General features: G+C 40.3%; 2 protein-coding genes across 2 annotated transcripts; both read left to right on the top strand.

The window, feature by feature from the left end:
- Positions 1-716: 716 nt before the first annotated feature.
- Positions 717-1708, top strand: LOC103506678 (probable glucosamine 6-phosphate N-acetyltransferase; the record flags this gene model as incomplete). The annotated part of the gene is given in 2 exon segments (XM_008471073.3): positions 717-906; positions 1370-1708. Coding segments are annotated over 2 exon segments (315 nt in total). The 3' UTR covers positions 1509-1708.
- A 751-nt stretch (positions 1709-2459) lies between these two features.
- LOC103506677 (biotin--protein ligase) lies at positions 2460-3931 on the top strand. The gene is made up of 2 exons (XM_026821673.1): positions 2460-2900; positions 3119-3931. The coding sequence occupies exons 1-2, from the start codon at positions 2606-2608 to the stop codon at positions 3871-3873; spliced, it is 1050 nt and encodes a 349-aa protein (XP_026677474.1). The 5' UTR covers positions 2460-2605; the 3' UTR covers positions 3874-3931.
- Positions 3932-17592: the final 13661 nt, after the last annotated feature.

Below are 17592 nucleotides of genomic sequence, written 5' to 3'. Positions count from 1 at the left end.
TGCTTTTATGCCATTCCTTTTTGCATGAATTTCAATGAACTCTTGAATTATTATATTAAGGGTGAGTGTGCCCTGTTTTGTCTCATATGGTCACCCATTCAACTGCAAAACAGTCATGCTATTTGTGTGAAATTATTTTAGGCATAAACATTGCTTGACTGCCAGGTGCCAATGTAATGGAAGTTCAAGTTCATGAACTTATAATCAAATGTCATTCAAATAAAACTTGTTTCCAATTTTATTATTTTTTGTCATTATTTATATCTCTATTACTCGAGACATCACAATATCTACCAACAATGTGTTATCTTGGTGTACTTATGTATTGCACTGGTCGCTGCTCGATTAAAGCAGCTACTCACTCAGCCTCGTGAGGACAATTATTGTCCTCACGAGGCTGAGTGCACCCCGAACTCCAAACACAGAGTCGAAAAAACTTCGACTCAGCCGGGAATCAAACCCGGGACCTCCGGCGTGCAAGCCGAGTGTCATACAAATTCGGCCAGGGAGGTTGCTCATTAATTCTTTTTTTATAACTCATTCACTCTTAAATCTCAACACCATTTCTAGAGCAGATTCGTAGATACGTAGAAGCTCAACCCGTCCTTTGGGGCTGACCAGCCCCTACATTTAAGCCTCAGTTTGGGCTTTTTGTGTGTGGGGTTAAGCTGATTTCTAGAGCAAGTTACCTACATCCAATGTCTTTCATTTCGCAGAGCGGTTCCATCGTATGAAAGCAAGTCAGGACTATTTGGTGACTGTTATAGAGGACACTAGGACCAAGCAAGTCATAGGCACTGGGTCTCTTATACTGGAGCAGAAGTTCATTCATGAGTGTGCACTCAAGGGCAAGATAGAGGAAGTTGTAGTAGACGACACGTACCGAGGCAAGGAGCTGGGAAAGCTGTGAGTTTTCAATTCAATCCCTTTAGGTCGAGATTTACCTTGGATGGTCTCGGGATTGAGTTCAATCCGAGGTTGACCTATGTATTAAGTAGCTGAAAAACATGAAACTCCATTTCGTGTTAATATAGGCCGGCGGCGCTTCAAACTCTTGACGCTCGCGCGCCTTCGTGATAGGGATTTGATTTTTTTTTTCAAGAGGTTTGATAGAGGGAACTGTAACTGCTAAGGTCCTACTGTCCCGAAATCGAAGAGAGAAGGAAGACAGGATAGGAGAAAGCCAGCAGTTTCAAGAGCGAACATTATTCGTTCAGGATAAAATCCGCCCCGGGCGGGAATCGAACTCGCGGCCTAGCGCTTACAAGGCAGACGCGCTACCAACCAACCAAGCTTAGATTTTTTAAAAACTTTAATTAATTTGAATGATTTTTTTTTTTATAGTTGCTCTTGTTTCTTTTGGTTTTAGTCTGATTGCCGTTCTGGTGAAGTTGGCCAAACATTTCCAATGCTACAAGCTCACTCTGGACTGTGCAGATCATATGATTCCCTTCTATGAAACATTTGGCTTCCAGAAGAAAAACAACTTCATGCAGATCTACTTTTGAGACCGGCCTATAACTACCACACTTACACAGTCGAAATAACTGCCACACTTGCCACGACAGAAGGAAATTGAAAGAAAAACACCCAAAAGCAGGAAGAACAGGAGACACAATTTTATAACAGCAAGACATTTGAATTTTTAGAGAGTACAAAAGAAAAACATCAACCCCAAAAAGCAAGAAGAGAAGAAAGAGATTTGGATAGAAAACAGAGAAAGATCAATAGTACAAAGAACAACTTCTAAGAAACAAAGCTAATACCTAAATACGAAACCAAAAAATATAATAGAAGAAACACTTATTAAAAAGGCTGAATTAAAAGTATACGAATAATACACACTAGAAACAAGAATTACTTAACTAAATAATACACCCAAAGCTGTACCTACATGGTAAACATAGCTGAAATTTTTTATATACCTTAACATATTATAAATAGTTCAACTATCGAAGATATCTAAAGTACCTACCTTACTACTTGTATCTAGTCAGACGGTTCAATGAACACGTGATTTCTTACAAATCTTTTGAAAACGAAACTGAAAAGTATGGAAACATTAATTTATTTTTAACGTCAATATCAAGTCAGTTTCTACACTTGTTGGAAGCTCAGCTATATCTTCTTGATGGTGATTCGAAGTCAAGTCCTCAAGATGGTATACACAGCTGGTTATCTGATAGGCCACCCCGAGGCCAAAACTAAACTTCTGGACACAGCTCGTAAGTTATATACGAAGAAAACACAAAGCGTCGTCCAGATGAAGAAAATGGAGCTCGAGTTTTGTCAAAGCGCCGCGTCCAGAGCGCCTAGTGAAGCGTATATGCCTATCCTTGTGAATGAAGCGCCATCTGATTTCAATGTGGATGAGTACTATCGACATTTGAACACGAAGAAGTTAGGTCAACTTGTAATATACTCGGGTGTCATGTCTTCCTCTCATAATGTACTGGTATCTAGTCAGACCGTTCAATGAACACGTGATTTCTTACAAATCTTTTGAAAACGAAACTGAAAAGTATGGAAACATTAATTTATTTCTAACGTCAATATCAAGTCAGTTTCTACACTTGTTGGAAGCTCAGCTATATTTATCTTCTTGATGGTGATTCGAAGTCAAGTCCTCAAGATGGTATACACAGCTGGTTATCTGATAGGCCACCCCGAGGCCAAAACTAAACTTCTGGACACAGCTCGTAAGTTATATACGAAGAAAACACAAAGCGTCGTCCAGATGAAGAAAATGGAGCTCGAGTTTTGTCAAAGCGCCGCGTCCAGAGCGCCTAGTGAAGCGTACATGCCTATCCTTGTCAATGAGGCGCCATCTGATTTCAATGTGGACGAGTACTATCGACATTTGAACACGAAGAAGTTAGGTCAACTTGTAATATACTCGGGTGTTATGTCTTCCTCTCATAATGTACTGGATGGTCCCACACTGCTCCACTCCAGATGAAGAAAATGGAGCTCGAGTTTTGTCAAAGCGCCGCGTCCAGAGCGCCTAGTGAAGCGTATATGCCTATCCTTGTGAATGAGGCGCCATCTGATTTCAATGTGGACGAGTACTATCGACATTTGAACACGAAGAAGTTAGGCCAACTTGTAATATACTCGGGTGTCATGTCTTCCTCTCATAATGTACTAGATGGTCCCACACTGCTCCATGGACTAACTGTTATACCCAGGCAGCAGACCCAAGGGACTGGCCGGTCCAATAACATCTGGCTTAGTCCCCCTGGCTGTGCCATGTTCTCTATGCAACTACATATCGATCTGAAATCTCAGCTCGGTAAGCATTTGCCTCTCATTCAACACATTGTGGCCATTAGTATTGTGCTAGCAGTCAAGTCTTTCAATCAGGATATAGACCTGGGTATCAAGTGGCCCAATGATCTCTATGTGAATGGTAATGTCAAGCTAGGCGGTATTATAGTGACAAGTTCTATTCTCTCCACGTTTGAGAGTCAGATGGCTGTGTGTAACATAGGTGTAGGGATGAACCTGGATAACTCACAACCCACCACATGTCTCAATAGTATCTTCTCAGCCAATCCGAGCTCCCCTCTACTCTCCTATGAGCAATACTTTGCTCTGGTGTTTAATCATTTGGAACAACTCATGGAAGGTGACTTTGATGAGATCTACGACCTATACTACAAGCACTGGCTGCATAATAATGTCAATGTTACCGTGGTGTCAGAGCGGGGGGAAGCACAGCAGGTGAAAATTATCGGTATCGATGACTTTGGATTTCTCAATGTTCGCTCGGAGGAGGGCTATATTTTCTCCGTACGACCGGATGGGAATACGTTTGATATGCTGAATGGACTGATAGCACCTAAACAACCCACGGGCGTAAAAACCTCGTGAAGTCTGTATGGGTATGAAATAAACTTAACTGTTGAGAGATTTATTTTTGTAAGTTTTACTGTTGTCTTTTATTTGTAGGTACATTTTATTCTAACCATACACACGTACATCTGATATAACCCACATATATTTATCTCGGCCAAGGGTCATAATGCGTCCACACCAGGTGGCTTTGGCTTTTGATCCGTATAATAGTGCACTGTAGTTAGGATAGCTGGGGAATGGGAATACATTTTTACGAGTTGGCTACACGGGATCGAGCCCTGTAAAGAAAAAAAAAAAAATCTGATGGTGAGCAAAGTTCGTGGTTGTTAAATGAAATGGTGACCGGGATTATCTTACACAATGCTGGCCATTAAGCCTCGTCAACACGCTTGTTTGATTTCAGCTAAACTGCAAGGTGACTTTAACCACGATGAACTCAGGCCGTAGGTAAAGTTAATGCTCATTCTTCAGTAAAGGTTGACGAAATAAGAAAATCTGATGGTGAGCAAAGTTCGTGGTTGTTAAATGAAATGGTGACCGGGATTATCTTACACAATGCTGGCCATTAAGCCTCGTCAGCACGCTTATTTGATTCCAGCCAAACTGCTAGGTGACTTTAACCACGATGAACTCAGGCCGTAGGTAAAGTTAATGCCCTTTCTTCAGTAAAGGTTGATGAAATAAGTAGGTAGGTACCTACCTAGTAACCTACGTACCTATTCGTTCGTAAATGGAATCCCGCCTTTCCAAATGGCAGCTCCACTTTTTTCTTGAGGTGGTGAAGAGTTCACTGTTTCGTTACCTCCGTGAAGTTTTTCTTCTATGGATTTGAGTTCTCTTTGGAACTTACAGAGGTACCACAAATACAAAATTAATTTATTTCGGAAAAATCAGGGAAGGAAAATATAGCACACAATTTTCAAATTTTCATGGAGCGCAGTAATAGCTCATCAAATAATAACACTGCCGTGCATACGGGCACACGCTAAGCAGTTATAGCTAGAATCTATGTATAGATTGTGGATCTTACCCCAGAAAATAGTCTGAGCAGTAAGCTATAGCTAGAATCTTTAGATGGGGGAATCTACTCGAGCAAATAGTATATTTCTATTGTGTCTATGAATCAACCAGGCCACTGCAAGGTGTCATTTTTCCATCGAGTGGTGACATTTTTGGCCAAACTTTGCCATAGATGATTTCGTACAAATTTTATGTTTGAGTCGACCCGGAAACATGTTGGAGCAAACAGTAAAGCTGTTTTAACTTCAAAATGAAGCGCACTCAAAGGTAATAATTGAATTTTGCATTCCTTATACCCTCCTTTTATTCATTTTTATTTGCTACTTTTCTCAACAAATTGACGGGGATAAAGGGACTTTTCAGCCCTATTTGGGTCGCATAAACAAGGTCTTCTATTAATTTTTATAAAATTAACATTATTCTTTAACTTATGAAAAAAAGGGGGGGATAAAATTAACAGTACCTAAGTAAAATCTTCAACATTGTGATTATTGCTTAATGTAACTTTTCTCCCCTTTAATTAGGCTTCGGTAAAATTGAACCAAAAATTATATCCATGGATTGAGGTTTTATTATTATTATTATTTTAGAATTTTCAAATTAATTTTTAATGGCTCATTTTTAGGACCAAAATTTGACAGTACAGGAAGCTGTGGTGCATTGTCCCTGCAGGGTATCTTCAACCATGGGAAAATGATGCCTGTTCTTTGAAATTTGACGTTTTTTTCCCCTCACTTTAGTCACTTTAGTGTTTAGCTTGGTAGACTTTGGATCCACAGATTGATGGTCAAGGTCCTTTTTATCCATAAAACTGCTGGTTTGGTTTTTTGATCCACATCAAGCATCAAAAAATCAAATCAAGAATAATAATAAACTGAATATTAAATAAAATAGGTAGGTACATAAATACTGATTTTCTTTACCCAAGATCAAAAAATTCCCGGAGGGACGGGCCCCGCTTGTTGATCCACATCAAGTACATACCTAGGTTCATACCTAAGTTTGTAGTTCCATACACAAACATAAATAGGATAAGGAAAGTAAAAATAGATGCCCTTGGGGGAAAAATGACCATTACACATGAGTATTTTCATTTTAGTAATACTTAGTAGGGACTAGGGAATTTGAACATGGCCTGGCACAGGCATTGCAAAGTGCAGAGGAGCAGGGCTTCATTTTCTGAAAGCAATTTTGCACTTCCCATTTCACAAAATCTTGATGTCACAACAACTTAATAGGTATTTTCTACAATGGTATTTTTAAAAGTTTATTCCTAAATTGATACCTACATAACATAATTATTATCTTTTATCAATAACATTTGGCATGTTCAAAAGCAACACAGCCCCTGCATTTCACCTAAATCTATGCTCTGATTTTCTTCTTCGACATCCATCATTTACCAATTACCATGTTCTTGTTCATTTTGCATTGCATTTATTTTTGCGGAGCTCGAATTTATTCCAAATTTAGAGTATGTTTTTTTACATCCATCATTTACCAATTACCATGTTCTTGTTCATTTTGCATTGCATTTATTTTTGCGGAGCTCGAATTTATTCCAAATTTAGAGTTAGAGTAAGTATGTTTTTTTTACGATATTTTCGACTGAAGTAATGACGCAATGGGAGGCTATTTTTAGCTTTCTTAGGAACGAATTTTCGCACGTTCATGCTTAAAATCACGTTTTACATGTTCAAAAGCAACACAGCCCCTGCATTTCACCTAAATCTATGCTCTGATTTTCTTCTTCGACATCCATCATTTACCAATTACCATATTCTTGTTCATTTTGCATTACATTTATTTTTGTGGAGCTCGAATTTATTCCAAATTTAGAGTATGTTTTTTTTTAACGATATTTTCGACTGAAGTAATGACGCAATGGGAGGCTATTTTTAGCTTTCTTAGGAACGAATTTTTGCACGTTCATGCTTAAAATCACGTTTTGGCCTCTCCCATTTCTTTCTCCCGCTCGTTTTATTTTTTGCTGTCGAAGATTTGAAGCTGGTTTTGTTATACATAAGTAGCATCAATTTATTTCCGGTTGTTTCCCAGGCATCTTAGCATTTTGACACTCTAATCTAATCAATTTTTTCTCTACTTCCGAGAGTTTTTTGCTGTCGAAGATTTGAAGCTGGTTTTGTTATACATAAGTAGCATCAATTTATTTCCGGTTGTTTCCCAGGCATCTTAGCATTTTGGCACTCTAATCTAATCAATTTTTTCTCTACTTCCGAGAGTTCTGGTTTTGTTATACATAAGTAGCATCAATTTATTTCCGGTTGTTTCCCAGGCATCTTAGCATTTTGACACTCTAATCTAATCAATTTTATCTCTACTTCCGAGAGTTCCGCGACGAGTTTCGGAATTCGGATACACTTCTGTGTGCTGAATTTCAAAAGAGAGTTTATGGCAACGATGAGTTACAATTTTTCGACTTACGTAGGTACTCGGATACACTTCTGTGTGCTGAATTTCAAAAGAGAGTTTATGGCAACGATGAGTTACAATTTTTCGACTTACGTAGGTACTTTTTTTTAGGAACTTGGCCTCGCACACTCTAATTATTTGGACACCAATGACGCCAGTAGGTAATAAAGCGTGTTAGCCCCGCCTCATGGAGAGCTATGTCAATATAAGTATATGTATAATTATATATGAGCTATATCAATATAAGTATATAGGTCAGGCATCCCGCGTACCACAGCTTTGAACTGTTGCCGTTTTGTGCGTTTTCCGGCACAGATTTTCAATGTTGAGGGTAAAATTTCGCATCTCGGGCGGGATTGAACTCCCGGAGTAATCAGGAGGGCCTCCTCCTGATCACCATTATGAGTTATATCAATATAAGTATATAGGTCAGGCATCCCGCGTACCACAGCTTTGAACTGTTGCCGTTTTGTGCGTTTTCCGGCACATGCCAGATTTTCAATGTTGAGGGTAAAATTTCGCATCTCGGGCGGGATTGAACTCCCGGAGTAATCAGGAGGGCCCCCTCCTGATCACCATCAAGGTAGGGATAACGTGACTTCTTTTCCATGTTGAACTTTCCCTGACTCAAGTGACTGACTGCATGCTAGGTTTTGTCTTGAACTTTTAGGCCATAGTCATATGAGAAAACTGACCCGGTGATAGTTGTCCCAGGCAGGGTTGAATGGTAGAGATTGCCCGAGGTAGTAATTTCGCCTTTCGTTTGTATTTTCCTGTATTTGTGTACATTGAATTATATATAACCTATTAAAATTTCAAAAAATAAATAAATAAATAAAAAATAAAGTCATCCATCCCCAAAGACTAGTCAACAAGTTAGGAATAAAAATTAAAAAAATAAATAAAATAAAAACATCTGACTCCCATTGTACTCTATGCTTGAATCTGCTCGAAGGCCAGACGAATGACCTTGCTGTCTGTCTTGGTTCTGATTTGTGTTGTTATACTTCGCGCAAGAATCGCGTTGTTCGTGGCTAAGATTGTAACAAAGAAGATTAGAAAGAAGGAAAGAAGTGGGAAACAAAAGAAACGCGAATATTCTATTCTAATACGCCAGTGAGATGACTTTGAAATTTCTAAAGAGCTGAATTGCTGAATAGCTTCTTCAATCGATTTAGCTTTTTTTTAAAAAAAGTCAAAAGATTGGTCTTTGATTTAAACTTGTTCTGCATGATAATGATAACTCTTGGTGTTAGGACTGAAAAACATTTAGTGCGATTCGTATGTCTGAAGCATTCTCTTCCACTTAGCCTTAATCTTTAGAATATTTAGCAAATTTTAAATAACCTTCTTATTCTCAAATGGTAAAAATCTTGAAAAACGAGCCCAAAAAAAACATACCTTGTCAATTTGGGATTGAACCCGGACCCTTGTGCTACCCAGACAAGTTCACAAGCCCATAGGCCGGAAATTAACTCGAAGGGCAACCAGCGCGGCGTATTAGGAGAGGTCATTAGCCCCCTATATCCCCCTTGTCCAGGGTAGCCCGTTGAGTCAGTTTATTAACACGTTAGCAGCATTATTAGCAGAAAAAATTGCCCTTGTTAATGTGAGGCACATGGTAGTATTGGCAGTTGGGAGCAAACACATGGATAGTTTGAGATGAGACGTACTTGTCAAGGCCAAAGTAAGATAGAGTCTCAAACATTTATTTTGTTTTGTATGTACAATTTTATGTTGCATTTATTTTTCCTCTTTTTTGTCTGTCTCTATTTTACCCTTCTTATTTTGTTTTCCTGATGAAACATGGAAAGTATGTAGTAATAAAATATCAACCAGTTGTTGTCAATTGGTCGTAAGACTAGCTGAAGCTCGTATTAAATCTAGTTGTTTGGTCTGGTCGGATGAGGCTGAAAAGTCCTTCCAACCAAGCATCTCAACTTAGAGAATCAACTCGGGGGTTAATTTCGTTTAATTTAAGCGGTAATTTTAATTTCATGCATTTCTTGGAAGTGTGTTTTCTTCATTACCTCGTTCTTCTGAGCCATCCATCCTAATAAACGAGTTGAGTGCACAATATTGCACCACAATACGTCATCCTATTTTTCACTTGTTTTTAACGCATGTACGGGATTCCCCATTGTACAATATTGCCTAAAACCAAGCCCAATATTAAAAGGACGCCTGGACGAGCCCTCTTCGAGGTTAGCACGCCTGCCTTGCAAGCGCTAGGTCGGGAGTTTGATTCCCGTTCGAGGCGAACTTAGTCCCAACAGTTGGCTTTCCCGTATCCTATCCTGTCTTCGATTTGCGTGTCGATAATAGGTACCACCGATGTTACAGTTACCTCTATCAGACCTCTAAAGAAGAAGGAAAAAAAAAAAACATTTAGGTGATCTAAATATTAAAAGGACGAGCCTTCTTCGAGGTTAGCACGCCTGCCTTGCAAGTGCTAGGTCGCGAGTTTGATTCCCGTCCGAGGCGAACTTTGTCCCAACAGTTGGCTTTCCCCTATCCTATACTGTCTTCGATTTGCGGGACGATAATAGGTACCACCGATGTTACAGTTTCCTCTATCAGACCTCTAAAGAAGAAGAAGAAGAAGAAGAAAAAAACAACATTTAGGTGATCTCTTAATTGGTGATGAGGTGACACCACCTCAACAAAGGTTGAAACACAATGTCGCTGCAATTAACTCGGGAAAATATGTTCCCAATCATCTCCACACGCTTTCTTGAATACTAATAGCAGTAATAGCTCATCAAATAACAACACTGCCGTGCATACGGGCACACGCTAAGCAGTTATAGCTAGAATCTATGTATAGATTGTGGAACTTACCCCAGAAAATGATTCCCCCAAATTTTTTTTTTTTTTTTTTTTTTTTTTTTTTTTTTTTTTTTTTTTTTCATTTCTTGCTGGGTTTTGATGACTTTGTTTTTGTCCTGCTTCATAGTGTGAGGCCTGATGAAAATGATAATTTAGGATCATTTTGAACCGTTTTGTAGACAAAGAGAAGCATTTCAGATCTACTGCTACAAAAATGTGTCAGCATAATAATATGAGTTGATTTGAGAATTGTAGCACTGGTTGGGTTTTGATGAATTTGTTTTTGTCCTGCTTCATAGTGTGAGGCCTGATGAAAATGATAATTTAGGATCATTTTGAACCGTTTTGCAGACAGAGAGAAGCATTTCAGATTTACTGCTACAAAAATGTGTCAGCATAATATGAGTTGATTTGAGAATTGTAGCACTGGTAGATGTTAAGGAAAATACAGGAGCTATAGATTATAGAGCAAGCACACCCAGCTAAATCAGCTATGCACACACATTGTCGTTCTATTTAGGTCACAGCACAGGTGTACGTGTGCCCTCTCTCTTCTCCTTTGTATCTCTTCCCCCTCATTCCCCTTTTCCTCCTCGTGTTCTTTCCCCTTTTACATCTCTTCCTCTCTTCCCTCCTCGTTTTCTTTCCCCTTTTCCTCCTCTTCACCCCTGTTCTTAACATTGTCTAGGTCGGTGCTATGCGGCGACTTGTACTATAACTATAGAATATATGAAAGCATGTCATGTGACACCCTCCCCCCCACGGCCACCTCATGTCCTGTAGTCCTTCCCTCCTATCCTGTAGTTAGAGAGAAACTTTTCCCTTCAATACTCCCTTTCTACCGCGCTAAAAACCTATACCCCTTGACACTTCGTCTCTACCGCCTTGGAAACCCTATACCCCTTGACACTCCCTCTCTGGCGCCTTGGAAACCCTAAACCTCTTGATACTTCGTCTCTGTCGCCTTGGAACCCTGTACCCCTTGACACTTCCTTTCTACTGCCTTGGAAACCCTAAACCCCTTGACACTGCCGCATTGAAACCGTTCTAACCCATGGAAACCCCTTCTACCCCTGAACTCCATTCCTAGTCTGTAAAAACTAAACACCCACTCTGCCTCGTGGCATCCATTCAACCCCACGACAACCTCACCCCACCCCCCAAGACACTCCCCAAAATCCCTTCCCTTCGCGACACTCCTGGAGTACCCCTTCTACCACTTCTACACCAGCTGAACCCCTCTTACCCGGCAACTGGCAACATCCCCCTGCTGAACCCCTTATAGCTAGAATTTTTAGATGGGGAATCTACTCGAGCAAATAGTATATTTCTATTGTGTCTATGAATCAACCATTGTCAGGCCACTGCAAGATGTCTTTTTTCCCATCGGTGAACATTTTAGCCAAAAATTTTGCAATAGATTAATCACTTTGGGGTGAATTGGTTATGTGTACTTCCAGTATTGTTTTGTCCTCATATATTGTGATATTTTGTGTTAATTTTATTTTTGTCCTGCTTGGGAGTGTGAGACCTCAGATAATTTTGAAGGGAATGGTGCACTTGGAAAAAGAAGTTTTTCAGATCGACTACTACAAAAATGTGTCAGCATAATAATATGAGTTGATTTGAGAATTGTAGCACTGGCAGATGTTAAGGAAAATACAGGAGCTACAGATTATAGAGCAAGCACACCCAGCTAAATCAGCTATGCACACATTGTCGTTCTATTTAGGTCACAGCACAGGTGTACGTGTGCCCTCTCTCTTCTTCTTTGTATCTCTTCCCCCTCATTCTCCCTTTCCTCCTCGTGTTCTTTCCCCTTTTACATCTCTTCCTCTCTTCCCTCCTCGTTTTCTTTCCCCTTTTCCTCCTCTTCACCCCTGTTCTTAACATTGTCTAGGTCGGTGCTATGCGGAGACTTGTACTATAGAATATGTGAAAGCACGTCATGTGACACCCTCCCCCCCACGGCCACCTTATGTCCTGTAGTCCTTCCCTCCTATCCCGTAGCTAGAGGGAAACTCTTCCCTTCAACACTCCCTTTCTACCGCGCTATAAGCCTATACCCCTTGACAACATTGTCTAGGTCGGTGCTATGCGGAGACTTGTACTATAGAATATGTGAAAGCACGTCATGTGACACCCTCCCCCCCACGGCCACCTCATGTCCTGTAGTCCTTCCCTCCTATCCCGTAGCTAGAGGGAAACTCTTCCCTTCAACACTCCCTTTCTACCGCGCTAAAAGCCTATACCCCTTGACACTTCGTCTCTACCGCCTTGGATACCCTATACCCCTTGACACTCCCTCTTTGGCGCCTTGGAAACCCTAAACCCCTTGATACTTCGTCTCTGTCGCCTTGGAACCCTGTACCCCTTGACACTTCCTTTCTACTGCCTTGGAAACCCTAAACCCCTTGACATTCCCTCGCTGCCGATGCCGTGTTGAAAACCCTGAACCCCTTGGTTCTTCGTCTCTACCGCCTTGGAAACCCTAAACCCCTTGACATTCCCTCGCTGCCGATGCCGTGTTGAAAACCCTGAACCCCTTGACACTTCCTTTCTACTGCCTTGGAAACCCTAAACCCCTTGACATTCCCTCGCTGCCGATGACGTGTTGAAAACCCTGAACCCCTTGGTTCTTCGTCTCTACCGCCTTGGACACCTATGTACCTACCCCTTGATACTTCCTGTCTACCGCCTTGGAAACCATAAACCCCTTGACACTGCCATTCCCTCGCTGCCGATGCCGTGTTGAAAACCCTAAACCCCTTGGTTCTTCGTCTCTACCGCCTTGGAAACCCTAAACCCCTTGACACTGTCGCATTGAAACCGTTCTAACCCGTGGAAACCCCTTCTACCCCTGAACTCCATTCCTAGTCTGTTAAAACTAAACACCCATTCTGCCTCGTGGCATCCATTCAACCCCACGACAACCTCACCCCACCCCCCAAGACACTCCCTTCGAGCCCGTGGTAATCCTAACCCCGTCGTACCCTTTCCGCCCAAAATCCCTTCCCTTCGCGACACTCCTGGAGTACCCCTTCTACCAGTTCTACACCCAGCTGAACCCCTCTTACCCGGCAACTGGCAACATCCCCCCTGCTGAACCCCTCTTACCCGGCACCGCTCCCTTTCGCCCTCCATGCAACACTGCATCGCATCGTGAGGAGGAAAGTAATTTTCATTCCCACCCTTCCATTCCCCTTTCCCGCCCCATGTTATCCTTATTTAATATCCTTTACTTCTGTCATGACTTTTATGACGTTTGGAATCCTTTCGCCCTCCATGCAACACTGCATCGCATCGTGAGGAGGAAAGTAATTTTCATTCCCACCCTTCCATTCCCCTTTCCCGCCCCATCTTATCCTTATTTAATATCCTTTACTTCTGTCATGACTTTTATGACGTTTGAAAAGATCCGACCGAGAGCAAGGAAGGGGAGTGTCGTTTTCACTCTTTCCTATGTTTTGAAACCGCTTTCCCCTTTTTCTTTTTCGGTTTAGACGTCTCTGATTGGGCTGACTGGCGAAAATCGGATGTCACCGAGATAGAAGAGATACCCTGTTTAACATCAACTTGAACTAGCCAAGAGTGACAGCCAATGACAAAGCGAGACTTTTGTCCGCCCCTCCAGATTAACTCCATACACAAAAAGCCCAACTTGAGGCTTCGGTGTCGTGGCAACTGCCCCAAAGGATGGGAAAAAGTCCACTCACAGGCTTAGGTGTAGAAAGATGGGTTGAGCTTATACGAATCTCTTTGTCTGCACTCTACTACGTATGTAAGCTCGCGCATTGAATTTCCCCATACTCCTTTCTTCCTCCGTCGAGTCATTGAAAACTTCCATTCTGTTTCATCTCTCTATTCAGGGATTTTTTTTACTTATTCAAAGCTCAAGTAGAGAAGTGGAAACTCGGGGATTTCCAACTTCCATGTATATGCGGGCCACATGCTACATTGGCAGTTGGCAGGTACTCCGTGGGCCACATACACAGGGGAGCAGGTCCGTATAATATGAACATTTGAACATAGGTAGGTATTTGAACAATATGAACATTTGAACATAGGTAGGTATTTGAACAATATGAACATTTGAACAAAAGAAAATTGTACTGAAGGATTAGATTAAATAATGCCTGTTCTCTATGGAAGTATGGTTAAATAAAGGATGTTCTGTATGGAAAGTGGAGTGGATGAAGATATTAGGTCTTTGTTTAGGGCAACTACATAAGGTATTATCTGTACCTATTATCTGCTTGGACAATCTCTGCTAGGATTAGGGTTTTTCTCCAGGTACTTGGGAAAAGAAAAGTTCGACAAAAGAACTCTCGCTCTAAAGTTTAACTACCACATTAGTGAATAAGAGCATACATGCTCCACCATTGTCTGCTCCACCGTATGGTATGCTTCACCATTATATCCGAGCCTCTCTTCCAGCACCTCCTGCTCTGACAGATGATGTCGAGAGCGTCAACTTCCTTTTATCCTACTTGAAAAAACTGAACCTGTATACTAAAATATAAGAGCAGTGTGGAATCGGTGCGAACGACCTGTCATTTATCAGTGTTAAAGCGCCTAAAGGAAAAAAAAGCCAGCCTAGTTATGTTATAGCTTGGAAGTTAGCGCGTATGTCTTGTAAGCGATGGTCGCGAGTTGGATTCTCGCCCGGGGCGAACTTTGTCTATCCTGTCTCTCTTCGATTTCGGGATGATCAGTCCTGAGCAGTTACAGTTCCCTCTGTCAAACCTCTTTTTTAAAGTTAGTGTTTCACCGTCTTTATTTCGTTGCGATGAAACATCTGCTACATATTGGACTTGTCAATCTAGCCTGTCATTGTCAATGAAGAAACAGCACATGTCTTCATACTGGATGACTTGTCAGGACATCAGGAGTAAATTCAGTAAATACATGGTAAAAAAATGATGGGTACCTAATCGATTGTACTCTCTCAAATGTTTTCTTCCTTCTTCTTCTTCTCTTTCTTTTTCTTCCTCGTCTTCTTATCTTCCTCCTTCTTCTTCTTCTTCTTTTTCTCCTCCTCCTCCTCCTCCTTCCTCTTTATTTTCTTCTTCCTATCCTCGTCGTCTTCTTCTTCTTCTTCTTGTTCTCCTCCTCCTTCTTCTCCTTTTGTTCTTCTTCTTTTATATCCCCAGTCAGTTAGTATTAACTTTCCGCAAGGAGCCAAGGCATACCATTAAGACTGTATACTGTATAGTGTATAAGTTAGGGAGTTAGGGTACCTACATACACATAAGCTAGGGAGTTAGGGTACCTACATACACATAAGCTAGGGAGTACTGTACTACATATTCGGTAAAAAAAAGAAAACTTAAAAGAAAAAGAACTTTAAAAACTGGCGCTGAAAACTTTGCTCCCACAATATCTTTCTCTTTTTTGCTCCTGGCGGAAAGCAATTTGGGTAGAAATGTATGAGAGAGAGAGAGAGAACTATAGAGAGAGAGAGAGAGAGAGAGAGAGAGAGAGAGAGAGAGAGAGAGAGAGAATGAGAGAGAGAGAAAGAGAGAGAGAGAGAATGAACTTCTCATTCAATTATATTTTAGTACTTTTTAAGCAAAGGCCCCGAAGCTGGAAACTAGGGAACATTTACGGAGGGAGAAAACACCGGCAAAACGGTTTCTGCTGTTTTTCGATTCAGGGCCGAAAACTGGAGGGGGCTGAAAGGGGCACGCCATTTGACGCATTTTGGGGATACTTGACAGGATAGGGAATATTCCAGAAAGACTAAACAAGGTCAAATAAAATTTTTTTAATTGGGCCTGCAAAACAATAGATTTTTAAAGCCTTTTTTCAATCGGAACGGCTTTCACTCGAACTCTATCCGGCCCTTTCCTCTTAACGCTCGAGACGAAAAAAAAAAAAAAAACTAACTTACCAATCTGTAGGTAGTAGGTACAATGGGCTGTTATATCCACGGAAACTACTGAAAGTGTTGCGAAGATCACTTACCTGAAAATAACAAAAAATATTATGATTATTAATTATTTCTTCCAATTATTCAATGATAATTTTTAGTAGTTTGCCAGAACGTGGTTTCATGCGAGTGTCACCCTGTACCTAGAGGGTCGCTGACGTTAGGTCCAACCCTGTATATTCGATCTGTAGGGAATGTAGGGATTACTTTTTTAATGCATTTCAAAAAATAAAATTTTCATTCTACAAAATAATTTCTAAGTCAATGTTGAATTAAACTCTACAACCTATAAAAATTTCTGATTCAATGTTGAATTAGATATTATCATTATTAGTTATTAGTATTAAAACCTTGTATTTTACATATCAGGGCCGTATTTTAAGGGGGGGGGTAATGGGGCTCGGACCCCCTTTGGAGATTTAGGGACTCCTAAATGTAGTAATATATATTATATATACTAAAAATAAAAACATTTGGAAAAAAAAAAAAAAAAATGTACCTACCTAATTCGTTTAATATTCAGTTTATTATTATTATTGATTTGATTTTGCTTTTATGTAATGATTTAAAATCAAGACTAGAGCCCGTTCTCCCTTTATTCCTTTTAATGTTTCCTAATAACTACCAATATAGTGTTGAAGTCACCCATCCAATTATTGGCCTTGCTCGGCGTAGCTTCACATAGGTGACGCTAAAACCGGTCTTAAAATAACGACTGAAGTGTTATCTACAACTTTCTCGCTTTGAGTTCATAGGTCGTCGGAAATGGAATAATTAAATGGAATAAGAATAATCGAAAACGAGTGAAATTGTGAAGAACAATGGAAAATTACGTTTTAAAATATGAAAATGAATTCGAATTTGAAAAAAAAGTACATTTTCCCCTATTAAGGGATTATTGTTATTTACCCACTTCTATGAACTTTTGCATTGTTATTTACCCACTTCTATGAACTTTTGCATTGTTATTTACCCACTTCTATGAGACAGGTTAAGGTGAGAGAGGACAGGCAACTTGGACCAAAATAAAGATCTCAGAACAATTTAGGGCCGAAATTTTTGGAAAGGAACTTGTGACGCTAAGGTTACAAAAATGGAAACCCGGGCCAAGGCCCGGAAATAAAAAGGGCGATTTAAACTATGATAGCTGACAAAGTTACTTATCTTTTATTATTTTCAAATATCCAAATAGAGCAGGTAAGTATCCAAAGGTAAGTATCCCAAATTGAGGAGAAAAAAAAAAAGAATATAATTTGCCAGTCGGCTCCAAAATTAACTTTTTAGAAAAAAAATCAATATAATTTAATAATTAAAACAAAATCTGTAAAATCACACGGCCTTCTCTTTAGCCTTTCCAAAAAAACATTAAACCTCTCTCCCCAAATTACCTCTCGCTCTTAGCTCCACCTAACCTACCTCTTCTCGTCCCATTCCATACTCACTTCACACTCTCACGCTCTCTTTCACTCGAACTCACTCAAAATATGAGAAAACCAGATGGTGTAGGAAAATCAAATAAA

The sequence above is a fragment of the Diaphorina citri genome, unplaced genomic scaffold, assembly GCF_000475195.1.
Source record: "Diaphorina citri unplaced genomic scaffold, Diaci psyllid genome assembly version 1.1 scaffold254, whole genome shotgun sequence".
Taxonomy (NCBI): Eukaryota; Metazoa; Arthropoda; class Insecta; order Hemiptera; family Psyllidae; genus Diaphorina; species Diaphorina citri.
The sequence above is the reverse complement of the archived record's forward strand: the minus strand, read 5'-3'. Positions and strand labels throughout refer to the sequence as shown.

Excerpts from the sequence above, each read along its gene's own strand:
- LOC103506677 (XM_026821673.1), top strand. The coding sequence starts at position 2,606 with ATGGTGATTCGAAGTCAAGTCCTCAAGATGGTATACACAGCTGGTTAT. Across the intron at positions 2,901-3,118 it reads TCAACTTGTAATATACTCGG|GTGTCATGTCTTCCTCTCAT; the intron begins GTGTTATGTCTT and ends TAATATACTCGG.